Below are 21,879 nucleotides of genomic sequence, written 5' to 3'. Positions count from 1 at the left end.
ATATATATATATATATATATATATATATATATATATATATATATATATATATATATATATATATATATATATATATATATATATATATATATATATATATATATATATATATATATATATATATATATATATATATATATATATATATATATATGTATATATATATATATATATATAGTTAATCTTGAGTCAAGTCACATTCAATTTCATGAAATATTTAAAAAAAAACTTTAAATGCGTTAAATTTTAGTTTTGCATTTACCCTTAATACAGCGTCCCTTCTTTTTCTAATATTTATTTTTGCTTTTATAACATGCATAAAATATCCTTATCGATTGGCGACAAAGGAACAGGTTACAACAGGTGCAAATTTCTTCGAACTTGAGGTCCGTGAACTGATCTGGAGTCTGGAAGGCATCTTCCGCGTCCTCCGAAACAAGGGAGACCCGCGATTTGGCTTCTATCCATCAAATCTGAGCCAACTCTGCGTTCGAGCCAACGGAAACTGAGTGAAAAAGATAAAAACTTTTTTTTTTTCTTTTTTGGCTCGAAAATAAAAAGGAAGAGAAGGAAAACAGGACATCGCAAACAAACCGAGGATCAAGGGGAATATTAAAAAAATAATAATAATAAAAATAGAAAGAGTGTGGAGGATATAATTCCGCGACTGCGTTAAAAAAGATCTTCAGTGGTGAGTGAAGTGCGGCGCATGCGCATTAAGTAGGTATCGAGTCGTGGCGGTGCGAGGAGTACTTGTCCGCGGGAGAGCTCAGTAAGAATACGGCCCATGGTTGAAGTTAGATCTTACCCCCTGGCACAGCACCGAAGTTTTCTCGCTCTAGCATGTTGCTGAAAGATCCCGGAAACTAGTTGAAACTCGTTCCAAACGATTTTTCGCTGCTGCAAACGATTTTTTCCATTGTTTTTTCTCACTTAAGTTACAATTACCTTAACATAATGGTATCCATTTAAATTGTTTTAAATAAAGGAAAGTTAATTGCCAACTTTTTTGTGAAAGATAAAAGTTATCGGCACATTATTTGGAGAGAGTATTACAAAAGAAGGAACAATAATTCCGATTTAAATTTTGTGACAATGAAGCGATGATTTATTTTGTGGTGTTAAAATCAGTAGTGTGAGTAGTTAAAGTTAACTTCGTTCTCCGAGTGTTTTGGGATTTCGATTTGGAAATATGCGTTGCCGCAGACGGAGAATTTGGATCTGGTTGCTGCAAGTAATTACGGTTTCTGTGCTGATTTCTTCCGTGACAGCTTTACCGGAAGTTATTAAAATCGGTAAGATTATATTTTTGAAATAGAAATTATTTGTTGTTTCTAAATGCTTATGTATGACAGATTAAGTTCTGAAAGTTAAAAAAAGTTACTGTTGAAACTTTTTGGTTTCTTTTCAAAAGAAAAATTATTTTTTATCTATGTGCGCATGAAACTTTTATTTAATGTTTATAAATTATTTTTATGCATTTTATGCTGTTTCATTTCTGATATAAATTAAATAGCATCAGTTTAATATTATATGCAGTTTTACGTTGAAAGAAAATGTCGCAATGATTTTACCCTCTTGTATTGTTATATACTTAATTTAAAAAATGAAAATTAAGATATCTTTAGATTGTAATTAGAATTATTCTTTTTAATATTTTATATATTTTTCATTTACAAAAGTATGCTTCAAAGTATCATAAGTTTTTATTCATTTATATAAAAAAATATAAAAAATACATGCAAATTCAGGATATGTTAAGAAATTATTTTGCAATTGTCTAAAGATTGTAAATTTGATATAATCTCTAATAAGAAAAAAAAAAGTTTCTTTAAAATGAATCTGTTTCTTAGGAAGTGGAATTTAAATACATCTGTATAAAATATTTCGAAACGAAAAACATGACTAATTGCGTAATGTAAATAAATATATTACAATATAATTTCTTATTTATAAATGAAATATGAACAATACTTTTTAATGAAAATATTCAAGTTTAATTTTCATGGTTCGATGATAATATATCTTTAATTATATTAGTTTCTGCATTATTCAATATTTTGTGTTTCGGCTAAATAACATGCATTTTGGCTAAAAAGTGCATCTAAAATAATTAAACATGATTATTTAAAATGTGATGATGTCCTTACAGAAATGTTGTTATTTCAAAACCAGAATAATTAATAATTTATGGAACAAAGCAATTAAAGATACACAGATAATTTATTTTTGTTCCGAATTTCAGAAAAAAAAAACAAAAAAACATTAGAAATAAAGTTTAAACATTTTACCCTATTCAAAAGTCAATAATCAAAAAAAAAAAAAAATCCCTTGATATATTTTTCAAAAATTTTTAGTAAATAAAGATTTTAAGTATCGCAGTAAGTATTAAGTATTTAAGTAAGTAGTGTAAAAGGTCTGTTATCGAAATATTTTTCTTTTAAATTACGATTTTATTTTGAAAAAAGGGTAGGAGACTCTTGTTTTTTTGTGAAACCTTCTTTTTCAGATACTGCAGAGTTTTTAAAGCATTTTCAATTTTTTTAGGTGTTGTTTATCGGCAAAATTTATTGCATTTTTACGATTCAGAGATAAATGTGAAATGTCATGAATACAAACGTTAAATTATAAGACATAAAACGATGGAATTTTGTAACCTTAAATGATAGGACATGAAACGATGTAATGTTATTCACTTCAAATAAATATCTTGTTTGAAGGGGTTTTTTTTTTTTAAATTTATTTTAGGTATGATCTTAAGATCTTAAAAACTCAACTATCTACCCAATAAATTATGCATATATTTGTATAATCTTATTACCATTAAGAGTTACATGCGTATTCTATAATTATTTGCAAAATACTAATTGATGTATCTTTCTGCATATTATTGTATTTATTTATGACTGTACTTTGAATTATTGCCTTTTTCTATAATTTATTTATGATCGCCCTTTCTCTTAAATTTTTTTCTTAGAACTGCACTTTTTAATACCAGAGTGCTTACTTTAAAAGAATCGTTGATTGAGATACATTTTAAAGCACTTATCATGTTACGAACTTTCTTTATAGTCTTTGTAAAGTTTGGTTTATTTAAAATACATATATTATTTTGAATACTCTAAATTATTAAGGAATGATTCCTTACTTAAAAAACAAAAAAAAAAATATATCAAACTCATTTCTACGAATAACTTATTCCTTTTATGATTTCGTTAAGTAGTCCGCTATGCATGCCTTTCTATTTACTTTTTTTTTTGTTCAATCGAATGAGACATGATGCTTCTCACACAATAAAAAAAATCAAAAGCTTGAAAGAGATTTAATGGAATTTACTAAACTGTTGAAAGCAAACGGGAAAAAAAAGTGATGTTTTAATGCAGTAGAAATTTCCAACAGAAAGAAACCTATTTCTTAGACGCTTTCTCAGATAAACAAAATTAAGTTACCTTATCTCATAAATACATTCATTTTAAGATTAGTATTAGTTTTCGCAGTGCGTCGAACACAAATATTTATTCAAATGTAATTGAATTGAATTTACTGAAAATTTAGACGAAAACTGTAAAAAAGTATTTTCTGATTTAATTGCTTTCTGTGTTCTTTGTACAGAAAGTATACAATGTTTCAGAAATTCCACAAATAGTAGTTACATGCAAATTAAGAAAATTGATAGTTTTTGTAACAATTACAATAAAAAATAGACCAAGGAACTAGAAAAAAATTCCAAAGCAATGTTTCCTAAAGTAATTGATATTGCAGATCATTGAAAAAATAGATTTTTCTTAGATAAATAGTATACAGGAGCCAATTTCTAATATGATTTTTTTTAAAAATAAATCTCAGTTCAGTAAAACTATCCCTATGAAAAGTTATTAATGGACATTTTATTCGCAATGGGGATTTTTACTCGCAAATTAATTTTTCATTATTTTAAGATTAAAAAACAATAATGTAAATATATGTCAATGACACTTACGAAATACTTTCAAGAAATATTTCTCAGTTCTGGATACTTCAGATTGGAATTGTAATTAGCATCCAAAAGAACGGACTATAAATTGTTCATTGAGAGTCTGAGATTTTAAAAAAGAAAAGTAATATTTACTATATCTAATATATATTTATACAACCGTATAAATATATATCTAATATATCAATAAATAATATAATTGTATAAATACATATCTAATTGCATGAATATATCTAATATTGCATGAATATATATTCATGCAATTATTTCATAAATATATTTTAATATTATTTTTTCAAACAAGAATTGTTATAAATATTTTATAGAATATGCATTTATTAAATACTAATAAAAATAATATATATTCTTTTATAGACATAATTCTTGATGGTTTGTCTATAAAAAAAGCCTGGGAATGTTTGCATTGAAGCATTTATTGCATAATTTCATTCCTATATATATTCTTAGATCATTAATAAATCCTTTCTGTTTTATATAAAATATCCATTTCCGATGTCAAATTGATTTTATAGAATTTGGAAATTAAGATATCCAGATTAATTTTTCATTTTCAGATATTTATTTTGATTATATTTTTGCAAAGAACACCTCCCCACCCCCCGCCATCACTTGAATTATATCTATATATTCATCATCTGAGCTGGGAATGCGATAACGCAAGGGAATAATGTGTTAGAAAGATAAAATTTGACTATTATTAATATCAAGTTTGTAGGATTTTATCAAACTTTGCTTGAAAGAACTCAAAAATACACAAATCTAGATAAATGGAATTTAATATGAGATTTTGATATACCAGTTATAAATTTGGTTTAAATTTATTCAAAGTGAAGAGATCCAAATCCAAACTTCAATTTCTTCACTGTATTCAAATTTTAAAAGAAGTCGTATCTTTCTATGTTAATTTTTGAAAAATGCAAAGAAGAAATTTCCCGTAGCTATTCTAGAATAAATAATTTGTTTCTCTTGTAAAAGATTGTCAGTAATTAATTTCTTTCTTTTATTGACTATATATTCTGCTATCTTATATTAAAAGATATTTTTATGTATAATACATATCGTAACTTAAGTTTTTAATTGGAATAATTTTGCTACTGATTTATATATCAAAATAGCAGGAATGTACAAATGTCAATTATTAAAGTAAGTGACTACGATGAAGAGTTGATTTTAAAAAATATCAAAGAATTTTTATTCAATACTCTTAATTTCTGATTAGTTTTCATTATGAAGCCATTTATGTTTTATATCTAAATTTATTCTATGAGCGTTGATTCCTTTCAATTGCATAATTCACTGTCAACTTTAAGTGCTATTTTCTTAAATTACAAATTTTGGTTAAAAGGAAAACCACTTAATTAAATTATAATACATTTTTTTTTGTTCAAATGTGATATGTTAATTTCTCAATATGTTCTGTGTTTCCTGAGTTTCAAAATAGATAACAATATAATTTAGAATGTTTTTTACAATTTTTAATGTTTAATAATATAAATTCCATGTTATTTATCTGTCGAACCTAAAAACATTGGAGAGAAATCCAATTTATTTCTTTAATCAGAAAATAGTGTTGTTATTTCTTATGGCACTTGCCATGGACTAGCCCGCTGTTATGAAGATAGAGATTTAAGCCAATAGGGTGTATATCTTTGTTTTTAGTGGCGCCAGCTAGGGATAAGAGTAAGGCTTTGTCACTAAACCCTAAACACGTCACAACCCTTTTTTAAGGGGCGGACTTCATGCATGCATTTTATTCACTCAACGACAGATCGTAATTTAGACTTGAATCAGAGAACAATAACCCCTGATACAGTACCCCCAGTAGCATTTCTTTCGAAATGGAGAACTTTGTTACCACGACAGGTTTATACGCGCGCCAGCCACCTCACACGCGGGGAGTCTACGGTCGGCGGGGTTTGAACTCGCAATCCAACGGACACGAATCCAACGCCCTACCAACCAGGCTGTCTCGGACTTGGTAAAACTGCAAATTACTAATTCTTTTCGGTTGAATTTTAATAAATCATTTAATTTTAAAAATTCAAAACTTTCAGGATATCATCAGGGGTATTGTTAATATTCCTTTTAACTAATATATATTTCCTTAAATTTACAAAACTTTTTTCGCTTTTAATTTTTTCAAGGTATTTCTTTTTTCAATTAAATTTGCTCAAAAATTTAAAAATATGTTCTATCTACAATTTCCAAAATTTCATCTTGTCTAAAAATTTATCACACATTTCATTATTTCTAAAAAAACTTATAAATTAAGATATAACGTGTTTAAAAAAATATTTTTTGAGCATATATTGTATAGAGAAAGTGTAGTAATCGTCAAAAATTTCGAATTTGAGATTTTGACGGATCTCCCCATTTTTGTCCTCCCTGCGTTCGGAAAAAATATTTTCGGAAAGTGTCCGAACAAAGATTGATGACAAAGATTATCTATGAAAGATTACTCAAAACTTCTTTGAGCTAGATGGGTGAAATTTGGTTTATGATTTTTATATCAATTCTGTAGATTTCTATCAAATTCTGATCAAACTCGTTCTAAGGAAGTAGTCTACCTAGATTGTCGATAATCAAAACGAAGAAAGCTAAGTGGAAATAATTCATTACCCAAAATTAATATCTATAATTTATACATCTATCAAAATGTGTGCAAAATCCAACAGGGGATTGTTTGTCTAATGATCTGTACTTTTTAGAATAAGTAAACTTGATAATTCCAATACACTTAAATATATCAAATCTTGTATTTAATTTTGTGACTACGAGTGTAGTTTTATGTCAATTTTTTTCTCACAGTCGGTTCCGAAAAACACGTCTAAAACCCAAATTTGATTTTCAGATATTATTAGCTTCATATCTGGGATTAATCGAAAATAAATCGCCAAGAATGGCATGATAGATTTAATAAAAATGCTAAATTCACGCCAAAGGTTAATATTTTGTAACTACTGCAAGCCAGTATTATGCAAGGTATTCTCTGGGATAACACCAATATTAGAGTGTGTATGAGAAAGTTTTGAGGCAACCATTCCTATTTTGTTTCTTTTTTTCTTCCTTTTTTTTTCTAAAAATGTAAAAAATTATCATAATATTTTTTAATATCTGCTCTAAATTGTAAGCAACTTAGATTCCATAAAAAGATGTATTTTATACTTTCACAAGACATTCTTCTATCTTGGGATTCATGATTTAGAGATATCTTTCGCATATTTATAGACATTAATTTTCAATCAGTATATTTGATTTAATGGCAAGATCCAGAATTTTACTGTCATTAAAAACCAGTGTGAGTTGTACTACGTAAAGTTCTTGCATATTCTCTTATAAATGTATATGCGCATTATTAAATATATCATTAGCTATAGTTAAGAAAGAATCTATTAACGCATGACCTTTGCAGATTAATCACTTGGATGATAATGAAACACAATCACCAGAATACCTAATGTGTAGTTTCGAAGCCTCCCCCTCCCCCCATCGATTAAAATCAAAATTCGTCAAAGGGCTACAATTGTAGTAAAATACTGACACAACAAATATCATATATTTAACCCATTTGCAGATTTTAATTGCTTCGTTTATACGCTTAGGAAAGTATAGATCTATAAATGATGAAACCCTTGAATCTAGCTTTAAATTTCGTACTTATCTAAGCAGAATTACATTTTTAGCAGTATTACACATTAGATATTATCTACACATTAGATGATATTTTTTGTAGCTATTTTCCCCTTTCTTGCTATTTAAAATTAGGTAAAAATCAAAATTATTGAAATTAGATATAACAAACTTGGATTAGAGATCAAGTACCAAATTTCATAAATACAACGCAAAAGTTCTTGAGTCACTATGTTCACAGATAGATACTTATAATTCTAACCATCGGAAGTTACCTCCTTTAAAATTTCTCCCTCTTCCTCCATATAAAGTTTTGAAAATGTTTAGTTAAGCAAACTGGTAATTAAGAGAAGTTCAAAAATTGCAAAATCATCGATTGCTTATAATTGCTTGTTGATGTTAATTACGAAATACTGATTATTAGCGTTAAGCTAGAAATTTTACTGAGTCTACCGCCAGAATATGTATTTTCCAATACATTTTTGCCGGCGGATTGACACAAAACTACAGCTATAGTCATAAAATCCCATAATGAATTTCATTGATTTAACCCTTTATTTATTGACGGTACTTTAAAGTAACGTCTAAATCCGGCTGCTATCTACACAATATGACTATTTTTTCCAACAGTATTTCAAAGAGAATGAAGAAAGTTTTCCCAATACTCTGTTTTTTCTCGCTTAATTTTAAATCTAAAGCCATAAACGTATTTTATGCCAACGTCTTTAAATAAATGCAACACAATTAAAAAATGATGGATCCTTTGGCTTTTCGTCAACTTACATTTAGTGATGTGTTTATTCTATAAGGGAAGCGAGAGAAAGTTAATATAATAATTTTAAAAGGAGAAAAGTATTATAAATACCAAATATATATAAAAGCCGTTTGTCGTAAATAAGTAAAAATTGTTTATTTTTTCCCTAAATTCTACATGTTTCGTAAAAGTCCATTTAGTTGGCTAATTATTACTCAAGAACTGTCAGAAAAATAGTGTGTTAAAAAAATCACTTGTATTTGCATTTTCTTCGTAAAATTAATGTATTTAAATATCTAATTTGAGTTAAAATTGTAGTATTTTGTACCAATGCAAAAGTTTTTATTATAAAATAAGTATAATTTCAAACTTTTTTATTATTTTTCAAATAACCACTGAAGTAGTTGCAACTTATTCACAATTTTATGGAAATGCAAAAATTAAAAATTTCTATGTTATTGATCTTTGCTGTGTTTTAAAAAGAAAATGTTTTCCATTTTTACTACAAAGAATGGATTAGTAAACGCTTGGATAAATGCAAATATGATATTATGTAAAAGTCATGTTGATTTTACAAATTTTGCATTAATTTTCACCCTTCTAATCATTTAATTTTGTTCTTTCTTTGTTATTCTAAAACACCATACTCATAATTTTTCACAACTTAAATTAATCCTCATTACTTTTATGTAATTAGTTCACTTTACTTCATTAGACAAGTGAAGTATGCATAATTTCTGCGGTTCGCTGAGTAGTGAAAATAAAAGATTTGGAACTTCTGAAGAAAAAACATTCATCTCTCTTTTTTCAAATACATCATTCATTTTCCACGTGTGAATTCTCACTTAGAGCGGAGACTCGAGCCCCGCTCACGCCATGCATCAACTGAAACAATTAATCGAGCAGCAAGGCAGGTATTGATTCAAGACACGCACATTTCACCCTTTGCTTCTGCTGACTTTGTTAAAAATAAAGATCTTAAATTGATGTAGCATTCCAACCGAAAAGGGTGTTTTAAATATATTCCGAGCCATTTTTTTCTGAAAATGCTACTTGAAAATAAAGTGAATATTAGGAAGTGAGAGTTTTAAATATGATTTTTAAATATTTGTTACCTGTTGCAAATTTCAAGTAACGAGAAAAGTGTGATCAAGTAGCTGGTTATTCATGTGTGCGAATCATTTATCTTAGAAATTCCAGGAAATTAAAAAAAAAATTTTCTAACATATTATCAGTTTATTTTTAGGTAATATTTATTTTTAAACTTCATTACACAGTGTTTAAGGAAATAATGATGATGAGTAAGGCTTGTCCAATAACTTCAGAGAAAAGATATTAGTCAATTTTCTTAATCGAAAGAAAAAAAATCAAATTAGGAAATTAGTTTTGGAAATTCTCAATGAATGGTCACACGAAGAACTATAAAAGTTTTAGATTTTGAAGAAAATTGTTTTGTATGAACAAATTAAAAAGCATTCATTACTATTTATCTTTCGATTATTAAGGAGAATAATTAATTAAAAGAAATGCAGATCATTTTTAATCAAAGACATCCTTTTGGACATTTTTATTTCTTCTGATTGTTTCCATTAGCTTAGTATTCATTCTGAATGCTGGCAATTAAATTGGAACGAGCCTACTTTTTTCTTCGCTTTCACTTTATTACGTATTACATATTACAAGGTTCTTCTGCTTACATAGCATTAATAATGTCATTCTTATGCCCCATTAGATTATGTTAGAAATTATTTCTTATATTATTTGCAGACTCACCAAAAATGCTATATATATATATATATATAACCAATCTAAAGTAAGAAAAAGTTTGAAAACGAAACTAAAATGAAAACGAAACAAAACAGTTTCGAAATCGCAACTAAAATTTATTACCTATTTAAACTAAAACCAAAAAGGAACTTCATAGTATTTAGAGAGCGCAATTGCAGCTACTTCTAAAACACAGATGAATTGATACAAAAGTATTAGAATCAAGTTAATAGGAAAAACAAAAACCAAATAAAAATTAAACCAAAAAAATTATTAAAAAAATATTAAAAAAGAATCCGGCCTGAAGACTTTTTCAAGGGTCACCCTCAGGCAGGGATTCAAATAAAGGGATTTTTTCTGTGAGGACATACAGACATTAAGTCTAATAATGATTCCTCGTGACCCGAAAATCCCCCGAAATTATGCTCAAGAGATATACCATTTTAACAGAAAGGAAATACAAAATAACAAATTAGAAAAAAACCACAAAGTAAAAATACAATAAAAACAATAACAATAAAAACAAAAACAGCATTAAAATTAAAATTAAAATTAAAAACGAAAAGGCCAAGACATACCATCCAACAGTGAACGAAACTTTAAACAATCGATTGTGATTTCCTGTTTTTGAAAGTTAACGGTAAATTATGTAAACAGAGGTAGGCACCCAGCGCCATCTATTGAGTGATCCAATATGCAAGTAAATTTCTATTTTTATTTAAGCCAAAAGATTAATCCCAAACCATACCTTGTTTAATTAAAAAATTGACATTACAGTAATTTCTAGGAAAATCATTTTTAATTAAATTTTTAAGGAGGATATTTGATGCTTCAATATAAGAATTTTTATTATTGCAAACCCTTTTGATCCTGTTAACTTGTGAGAAAATAAGATTTTTGAAAATTTTAGAGTTTAGATTGGAATGGTAGTTACATAGTTTTGTTATTTTAAAGTTGAAATCATCCCTTTTATCGTATATACCAACTATTGTTTTATCATTAGCAATTTCGATTTTTAAATCTAGAAAGGTAGCCTCAAGTTGATTTATATTTGTATCTTTTAGAATTAAATCTTTTGGATAGCAATTAGTAATAATATTAGTATTGTCGAAGTTAATCAAAAGTAGGTCATCAATATATCTCCACCCGTTTATTAAATTATATTTAATTATTTTTTTCTCATAGTAATGCAGGAAAATCCAATGGGGACAGCTTTCTCAAGTGCTTTAGCTAATATTTTCCTGCATTACTATGAGAAAAAAATAATTAAATATAATTTAATAAACGGGTGGAGATATATTGATGACCTACTTTTGATTAACTTCGACAATACTAATATTATTACTAATTGCTATCCAAAAGATTTAATTCTAAAAGATACAAATATAAATCAACTTGAGGCTACCTTTCTAGATTTAAAAATCGAAATTGCTAATGATAAAACAATAGTTGGTATATACGATAAAAGGGATGATTTCAACTTTAAAATAACAAAACTATGTAACTACCATTCCAATCTAAACTCTAAAATTTTCAAAAATCTTATTTTCTCACAAGTTAACAGGATCAAAAGGGTTTGCAATAATAAAAATTCTTATATTGAAGCATCAAATATCCTCCTTAAAAATTTAATTAAAAATGATTTTCCTAGAAATTACTGTAATGTCAATTTTTTAATTAAACAAGGTATGGTTTGGGATTAATCTTTTGGCTTAAATAAAAATAGAAATTTACTTGCATATTGGATCACTCAATAGATGGCGCTGGGTGCCTACCTCTGTTTACATAATTTACCGTTAACTTTCAAAAACAGGAAATCACAATCGATTGTTTAAAGTTTCGTTCACTGTTGGATGGTATGTCTTGGCCTTTTCGTTTTTAATTTTAATTTTAATTTTAATGCTGTTTTTGTTTTTATTGTTATTGTTTTTATTGTATTTTTACTTTGTGGTTTTTTTCTAATTTGTTATTTTGTATTTCCTTTCTGTTAAAATGGTATATCTCTTGAGCATAATTTCGGGGGATTTTCGGGTCACGAGGAATCATTATTAGACTTAATGTCTGTATGTCCTCACAGAAAAAATCCCTTTATTTGAATCCCTGCCTGAGGGTGACCCTTGAAAAAGTCTTCAGGCCGGATTCTTTTTTAATATTTTTTTAATAATTTTTTTGGTTTAATTTTTATTTGGTTTTTGTTTTTCCTATTAACTTGATTCTAATACTTTTGTATATATATATATATATATATATATATATATATATATATATATATATATATATATATATATATATATATATATATATATATATATATATATATATATATATATATACAGGGTGTTTATAAAGTCCCGGACCCATTTTGATGTTTAATAACTCATAAAATAATAAAGATATAAACACACTTATGACATTTATTGATGGAATAACTCATATTTTCCTTTTCAGGTTTGAATATTTTTACTTTTGTAAATATCGTCTGCGCGTGTGGTTAATTTCAGATAATTTCATTTTCCAGTCTAAATATCTGTATTTTTCTAAATATTGTCTGCTTATTAATTGCATTTTTCTCTCTTTTGTTTTTGTCAACTATTGCAATGTTATGTTTACTTTTGATGTGTTTGTTCTATGTAGTACTTTTGTATGTGATGTTTTATTCGAGCGGATATTAAGGAGAATGCATACACCACAAGAGAAAGCACAGATTTTATGGTGGTTCATAGAAATGAAATCGATAGTGCAAGCACAGAGAAATTCCAGAAGAATTTACCAAAAAGATCCTCCATCCAAAAACAGCACCTTGCGGTGGAAAAAGAATTTTCTAGAAATTGGAAGTATCGAAGATAAGAAACGTTCCAGACGTCCTTGCACAAGTGATTTTGATGTTGAGCGTGTCAGAGAGACATTTTTACACAATCCTAGAATATCTGTGAGATCAGCGGCAACAGAATTGGATATGCCAATTTCGACGGTGTACAAGGTTATTAAGAAAAAATTAAGACTGCATGCATAAAAAGTTCAAATTGTTCAAGTTTTGGAACCGAACGATAGACCTAGGAGGATGGCCTTTGCAATAGATATGCTAAGGAGGATAGAAGATGCTGCTGATTTTCTGAAGAGCATAATGTTCTCCGATGAAGCATCCTTTCATGTTTCTGGCATTGTTAATCGCCATAAAGTGCGCAAATGGCTCTGTGGATGCCGACATGCTTGTCGCTACCTGGCGTGAAATTGACTATCGACTTGATATTCTCCGTGCGACGAAGGGGGCACACGTGGAAGTTCATTGACAAGGGTCATGAAACTTTTTGAGTCTATTTAACCATTTATGTTATTAATTTAAATCTATCTTTATTACTTTATGAGTTATTAAACATCAAAATGGGTCCGGGACTTTATAAACACCCTGTATATATATATATATATATATATATATATATATATATATATATATATATATATATATATATATATATATATATATATATATATATATATATATAAAGAGAGAGATATATATATACATAATAATTATCAATATCTAATACTCTTCTAAGTATATAATCATATGCAATAAATATCAATAATATATATTGAGTATTTGACAAAATATTTATTTGATGTTTTTTCTTGCAATTTCAAATTATTTTTTTTCAATAATTATTGTTTTTCTCTAATAAACATTTTCACAATGCAAGTTACGTTTTTACGAGCGCTCCTAAAACACATAGCGAAATGACTATCAGTGCATCTTTAGAGGCATAACTAGATCAAAGTTTTTTTTTTTTTAAATTGTTTCTGAATTCCTTTAATGAGAAATTAAATAGTTTTTTAGAGATTTGAAATATAACTCTTAATAATTTTCACCTTTTGTTGTTTGTTTGTTTCAAATTGTTAAATATAACGGTAATTGTGAAACAACGCATTAGGGTAAATAATATTTAAGCAATATTGGAATTTTCAAAAAAAGAATTTCAACGTTTTGGTTGTTTTGCAACTCTAATTTATTTAAATGATGTTTAATATATCGTCATGAAATAAACATACCTTTGATGAAATATCCCACTGATAAAAAGCTGTGTTAAAGCTTGCAGTTTCCATTCAACTTTCTGAAACTACCTTGCAATTATTAACTTATTTTCTGTTATGAAAAATGTGGCAAAAGTACTCCCTTTTGTCCAATTCATAAAATACCATATTCATATGTGAAATGCTTTACAACATTAATAAAAATTGCATTTTTTAAAAATTTGAAATTAATGAATTGTTATAAAATTTTGCATTTAACAAGTTCACAAGATTGCAAAAATGTAATCTTGCTTTCCTATTTTATAATAAGAAATCAAACGCAAATGCAAAAGCATATTACTCAGAATATAATAAAACAAACCGGAAAATATAGCATTCAAGTTGGTTTATAAAATCCATTATTTTTTTTTCAAATTTATATAAATAATTTTTATTCTCAAATCTTAAAAGTGTTCTTTTGTAGAGAAGTAACACAAGTTTTAGAAGATAGTCATATTTCGCCTCAAAATATTTCCTAAAAGTAATCTGTAGTCAGCCATATTGCAAAGGGAATACAGATGGGTTTCAAGAAATAGAATATTTATCAAATAAAGCATAAACAGCTGCTTTGAAAAAGACAGATAGGTATATTCATTGTATTGAGATGGAAATTGAGAAAAGTATATATAATATATATTGCATTTATTACAAATGTGTTAAAAAAAATTCAAAATTTCTTCATAACATACAGAAATTTGCATCTGTGTTTTCTCACCAGTTGTCTAGACTCAGTTCCATCAAAATGGAATTTAGAACTTGATTACTTCCTATGTTACAATATTTCTACAATTTTAAAAAGATGGGCGCCCGCCAGTTGTGAATATAATATTTTATACTTTTTTCAACTTACTTATCAGTTGATTTGATTTGGTTTAATAGCCTTTGAACCTGTATGACTGAACCAAATAAAGAATATTAATGAAAAATAATTAGATTTATAGAAGATATGAATAATTTTAGGAATTAATAATAAATAAATATTTAAAAATAAAAATAAATTTATTAGAAATAATAATACTAGCAAATAAAAAAGAAAAAAAAACCTTAATTTATTAGTTTTATAATTTATTATGATTGAAACAATCAAGTAAAGCATTTTGATTGAAAAAAGATTTTACCATATTCATGGTAGCTCTGAAATTTTTAACGGAGTAAAAATATTGAATGTAAAATTTAAATATAGGGAAGGTAAAATGTGCTTTTATTAGAATATTAAAATACTGCAATTTCTATCTTTTTTCATCAAAGAAAAGAGAACAAGAGAATAAAACTATAAAAAGCGCGAGACAATGAAAACGAAAACATAATGAAATTATGTCATACTGAATATCATTAAAAAGAAATTTTCAATTCCTTCATTAAAAGCTTAAAATTAAAACTTATTAGCATATTTTTTAGAACCAGCAATTTTACCGTCTTGTTATAAAATTCATATTTTTGTCGGTTTTTCTTTTTCCTTTTTTTGTACATTAATAAAGAATTGTTTAATTATTATTTCATAATTCAAAATTATTACCGGAAGATTTTACAAATTTATTCACTGAAATTCTCTACCGCTTTCTCTTTTAAGAAAATATTTCTTAAATTAGTGAAATTAAGTAGAAGATATCTCATTTTATGCATGATTTTAGTCTAATACCTTTTTCTTATAAAATTCTATTAACAAGGATTTGAATACTATCGAAATACATTCTAACAATTTCGTAACAAATGTTGAAGTACAAAATGTTACTTATGCTCATTTCAAAGTTAATGCATGTAATTTTACCAATTTCTTAAATGTGATTTTCGTAATTTATGAATATCTTTTAAAATATATATAATCTTTAAGTAATAAGAAAAATTGTTTCGTTAAAATTGAATGAACTAAAGTACTAAATTAATCATTTGAATAATTAAGGAATTCATATGAAGTCATCTATGATAATGTTAAAAAAATGTATAAATTTCTTAAAATTTATCCAAGAAATATTTATAAAAAAAACATAAATGAGATTTTGAAAAATTTTTTCGGTATTCCTCTTTTGATAAGATTTGAGAAACATTGTAATAATGGAAAAAAAATTGCAACATTAAAATGCATTAAAATTAATAGTTCTAGCGGAAAAGTGCTTTTGAATTGTTAATTCAGTTATGAATTCAAACTATTGTTTTAAGTGAATTTAGCATTTGATTCTGGTAAAAAGTTATTTATGTTGCTATAAAATATTATTATGAGAAATTAAAACCGTAGATTTAATTTCAGCTACAACTTTCAATATAAATGAGTATTGATTTTTTTACAGTTCATAGTGTTTTATTTAACTGAATATACTACTTTTTAGCTTAAAATTAATTTATTAGAATATTTTAAGTACTGATAAAGAAAGATTAATGATAAATATTTTTATACGAGTATTTCTCCGAGCTATTTATGCTTCGATATTGTTAATTTTTGTTAATTAATAGCACTTTCATTCATAAAATTATTATATTATCAAGTGTTAATATGACTAAAAACTTAATTAGCGACAAGTGCAACTGAAAGTGTTTAGTTTGGTTTAGTTATGCCAACGCCTCATTATTAAAACGACACTAGAGCTATTTTGTTATGTATCTCATAAATTTAAATCGATGACGAAGATGACCCCTCTTCGAACTTCTACACAACACCAGTGGGAGGACGTTTGGCCTCGACGGATTTAACGTGCACTAGACCTGCTTACACGACGGTTCTTCCATGGAATCGGGTCTCGGCCCCTGAACCCTTCGGTTTTGAAGCCGGGTTCTTTCCACCAGACCGTCAGGCCCACAACTGAGAGTGAACATCAAATAAAAGAGCAAACTCTTCACTGGAAAGCTCATTTCATTTATTAATACATTTTTAAACTAAAAGTCAAGTTAATACACACTTGGCTAGCCTAATCAGTTGTCTGATAAATATATATCACCACAACAATGTCCAAATAAAACCAGCAATATGATATCTTATACATGACGTGAACGAAACGCATCCAAAGTAGTGATCATCAGAGTAAGAGGTTTAGACTTACGACCTTGACCATAACCCATATAAAGCAAGACTTTTTAATAAGTTTTTGGGAGCCTGCTAATGACATTAGAATAAAGAAGTACATTTGAAAATATAGAGTAGCTCTAGAAAAATATTCTAATGTATTTACTGGCGAAAAAGAACCACTAAAAGAACTTTCTTATTTAATATTTATGGTACGTATATTAACTGTTAAAGTATATATATTTTGAATAAAAAGATACTCAGTTTAAAATATTTCTTATTGTCCGTTTTCCATAGTAAGGCAAAATATTCTGTGTGTTTTTAAAATTATATTTATTGAAATATGCATTGAAAGAAACTATAATAATTGAATTATTTATTCTATTTCATAAGGATAAAATCTGTCATAAAATTTCATAAAATCCATCATTCCTTTGTTCATTAAATTATTTAAATAGTAAACTATCATTTAAATATTCACGAAGCGTTTTGCCTTAATCTGATCGAATTGGAAGATACCAATTGAAAAAAACAATAGTTAAAATCCTTTTCTAAACATGGTCAAATATACCAAAGCAGTCTAATTAAATCTAAAGACAAGGAAGAAGTCGCAATTCTTTCGCTAAAAGATAACACTTGCTTACAACACTTAATAAGTGTTCGTCACAACGATTGCGGCTTATCACTTGGTGCTCCAGGAGCGACCGGCTAAACACCACCTAAATGACTCCCACCCTTAAAACTAAACGGAGAGGACATCGTCATTTTGTTGTGCAAATGAGAAAGGTAATGAAGACCAGCTCGAGTTAAGCGAAGGTCTTAATCTGGGTCATGTATTTGCTCTTCACGCTCCTCAGAGGAAGCAATTATTCAACCTGAAATGGAAAATATTCAAATGGAGGAATTTTAAGTAAAAACGGGAGGTCCTGCACGGCAAAATCTTTCTCAAGGTAGATTATATTGCTCTAACCTTTTGTGCAAACTTTTATATTACTTCCCAAATATGCGAGAAGTTAATTAAATATAATGAAAGTTTAAAGGATATTTTTAACAATGCATCTTATTAGTTGTGCGTTGGATAAAACTTCGCATAAAAAAATAAGCAAAATGAATGCAGTTAAATAATTTATTAAGATTAAAAAGACGTCTTCATTGTAAACTTTACACCTCTGAATGTTCACATATTATTAAGGTTAAAATATTAATGCATTGAATTCTAAGATTTCAAATTATTTTTAATTTCACTTCTTGACTTCGAAATGAAAATATTTTCAGCAGCTGATATTTCTCACTATTATTTTACATCCTATTTGTAAAACATAATATTTTAATCAATTAGTTAGCTATTTCTTGATGTGCTAGAGTTTATTTTGTTCTTGATGACAGTGCATTATAGTAATATCTTGATCACTTTTGCCCGACTTTGAAATGAAAATTATTTTTAAGACTAGATACATTTGCACTATTATTTTACTTCATTTATTTCACCACTGTAAAAATATAAATTTCTGATCAATTATTTAACAAACTTCTTCATGTGTTAGAATTTATTTTGTTCTTGATGACAATTCATTATAATAATGTTGATCACTTTTGACGATTAATCGCTGGGTTCCATTCATACACACATTAAAACATAGAATTTGTATTTTGAATCCATTTTACCGACTGATTAAAACCAAACTGGATACAACAGATACAACATCTGTGATCCTATATTTAATGTTATAGCCGAAAACTATATAATGTGTTTTAAGCGAACACTAGATATTGAAAAATATGTAAAATGGAATACCGTCTTGACATTGTTCAAACTTTCAAAACTGCTTATATTACATTTTCTGATAGATATAAGTAGTTTTATCAAACACTTTATAAGTGTCTTTACAATATTTGCTATACTTATTATAATATAACCAAATGCTAAATTATAGTAAATTGTTAATAATGCTTTAGTATTCATAGAAAGTGCTTTGATCATCCAATATAAGTAAAGTATAATAATATAACAAAACTTTTTCTGCTTTGACGAGGACTAAATGGCTCAGTGGTAGAATACTACGTATACAATACAAATCCGTGTCTAACTACAAACAAGTTGCCTTAAATTTGTTTTGTTATTGATTTACTTTGTGTTATTACTCGTTTGTTCTAGAAAGTTCTTATAATTTCTACATCTTTTTAAATCTGGAAGATTCGAGTCATTTCATCCTGCGGATAAAAACAGTTGTAAGGTTTAGTTCCCTGAATAAAGTCTCGAGTTGAGGTTAGCTAGCTTTATTTTTCATTTTAGTTAACACACGGTTCATCTACTCGACAATATAAATGTATTAGAAAATTGCTGGGAAAATACTCCCTTTTTATTATGATAATAATTTTTGACGTTACAGAAAATGAGTTGTGGTGTAAAATTATCTTGAGCCCACGTTAATTTATCAGCTCATTTGTGAAAAAATTACAAGAATGTATGCAATTATTTTAGTAATGTGATTATATATTTACTTCATTCCTTCGGAAGTATCTTCCAATTCTGCTTCAGAGCGGATATAGTCTGGGCATTATCAGCTACTTTCTGCATTCTTTCTTTCAACATTCTTACTTCATTATTTCTTTTTGTATATCTAAGAAAAACTAAATACAGGAAGAAATTATTCAGTTAAGATCGATAGTATTCTGAGAAGCTTCAGATCTTATGTCGGCTTTAAATTATCAATTATTGAAGAAAAAAAACACAGCTACTTCACAATAAAATAAAAAACAAAAGGCACAAAATTGAAATCCAATACTATGATATATTTGGTATATAGAAAAAGAAAAAATAAATTTTTAACATGGCTGTTATTTCATAAATTTTGGTTAGTGCGTTTATTATTTTAAAATGTGAAAAGGAAAATTCAAAATCAAAGTTATTAAACTGTTAGTTTGGAAGATTTAAAAAAAAAAATTGTTCAGTATTTTTTTTTTTCAGTGCTTATGATACTCTAATGTAAATCTTAGCATTTTATGTCGATAATTGTGCGTTTCTGAAATTCTTTCAGCTGTATAATTGGTTTACACTTATACTAAATTTCAAAATCGTATTTCTTGAGAAATTTCACGAATTTTGTAGGGGGTTTTGTAAATATCTAAGATCATTTTTATATCTACTTTGAGATAATCTGTGATTTTTTTCCCCTATCCCCTCATTTTTTTTTTCATTTACAATTTTAGAAATATATTGGTTTTGATAGTAAAATGCCAAACTATCTGATTGAAAAATGCTTTCGAAGCACCACAAATAATTTTAGATTCCGCACTCTTTCTAAATTTTGAACTTTCAAAAGAAGAGCATAATTTTTACAACAGTATTATAACGTAGAAATAAACCTACTCTATATCCCCATTTATTATTTCTTTAAATATTATACTTTATCTCTCTAATTTGAAAAGTTGGTAGCTTTAAATATTATTCAAACATTAATTAATTGAAATTAAAAATTGAAATATTCTTTGATTGTATTCTAATAATTTTGAAACCTTCCAAAAATTGAATTTCAGATTATTTGTTGATGGTGATGTCGTGTCCTCGTTACCACGGAAAGGAAGGGGGGGGGGGCAGTAGCTTCTGACCGTCTTAGATTATTTCCATTTGCAATTTAGTAATATAACGTTTTTATTATTTAGTATATTGTATTTTATTTAGAAAAAATAATGAATTACAAAATAATACACGCACATGTTTCTGGTAATCCTCTAAAAGGCCGCGGTGGCTTGGTGGCCTCGTAAGCCGTATTGTTTCAAGTTCGAGACCCGATTCCATCGAAGAACCGTCGTGTAAGGGGGTCTGTTGCACGTTGAATCTATCAGGGTCAAACTTCCTGCCGTGTGCAAGCTCAGGTATCGCCTTCGTCATCTGCCCGCCGTTCGAAATTACGAGGTCCTTCCCAAAATAGCCCTAGTGTTGTTTTAAAACGGGACGTTAATATAACTAAACTGAACTAAATTTGTAATCGTCAGTAAATTTGAACGGAAGTTGGCAGAATACTTTAAAAATTCAATTAATCCAAAACAATAAATTAGAAAAATAACATGAAACAAGTGGACAACTAAAAATGAAATGAAGAAATAATTTAGGAGTAAAAATGGCAGCATAGGTATATTTTTAATGTATAATGATATGAGTAAATAATTCATAACTGAATCATTAACAAAAGTAATTTAATAAATTGGCTCATAAAGATTATAGTAAGAAACTAGTAGTAGTAACTAGAAACTATAGTAGTACTAACTGATGAAAGAATTATTCTGCTAATATGTTAATAATTGTAATATATGAGAAATATATAACATTTCCTAAGCATAATTTTCCTAAATAATGTGTTCAAAATCATTTCTCAAGTGAGAAATTCTTTTTTGATTGAGTATATAACATTGGAGAAAAGTCCTCGAATAAATTAGAAGCTCCAATAAAATGTTCGCTTGAATCAATAAAAAGTAGTCATAAGCGTATTTAGCATCAAAAATAATTCAAAATGAAACACTTCTTGTGTATTTCCAATTTAATGAAATTAGTTATTATTATAAGGGATATTTTAGAGATAGATGAACAAAAGTATGGATTAAAAATGGATTCTCTAGCCTACTTTGAATGTATACTAAAGGCCATTACAAGCATATACAACCTTACTTATA

General features: G+C 27.3%; 1 protein-coding gene across 2 annotated transcripts in view; it reads left to right on the top strand.

The window, feature by feature from the left end:
• The first annotated feature begins 649 nt into the window (after window positions 1-649).
• The window catches only part of LOC129958157 (glutamate receptor ionotropic, kainate 2-like), a 273,917-nt gene continuing 252,687 nt past the window's right edge, over window positions 650-21,879 (top strand). Inside the window, exon 1 of one of the 2 annotated variants that reach the window (XM_056070403.1) lies at window positions 650-1,295. In XM_056070403.1, the coding sequence (XP_055926378.1) occupies window positions 1,193-1,295 (103 nt within the window). In that variant the 5' untranslated portion in view covers window positions 650-1,192. The remainder of the gene's footprint in view (window positions 1,296-21,879) is intronic. The other variant, XM_056070393.1, reaches the window with a different exon arrangement.

Source organism: Argiope bruennichi, chromosome 2 (assembly GCF_947563725.1).
Source record: "Argiope bruennichi chromosome 2, qqArgBrue1.1, whole genome shotgun sequence".
Classification (NCBI taxonomy): domain Eukaryota; kingdom Metazoa; phylum Arthropoda; class Arachnida; order Araneae; family Araneidae; genus Argiope; species Argiope bruennichi.
The sequence above is the reverse complement of the archived record's forward strand: the minus strand, read 5'-3'. Positions and strand labels throughout refer to the sequence as shown.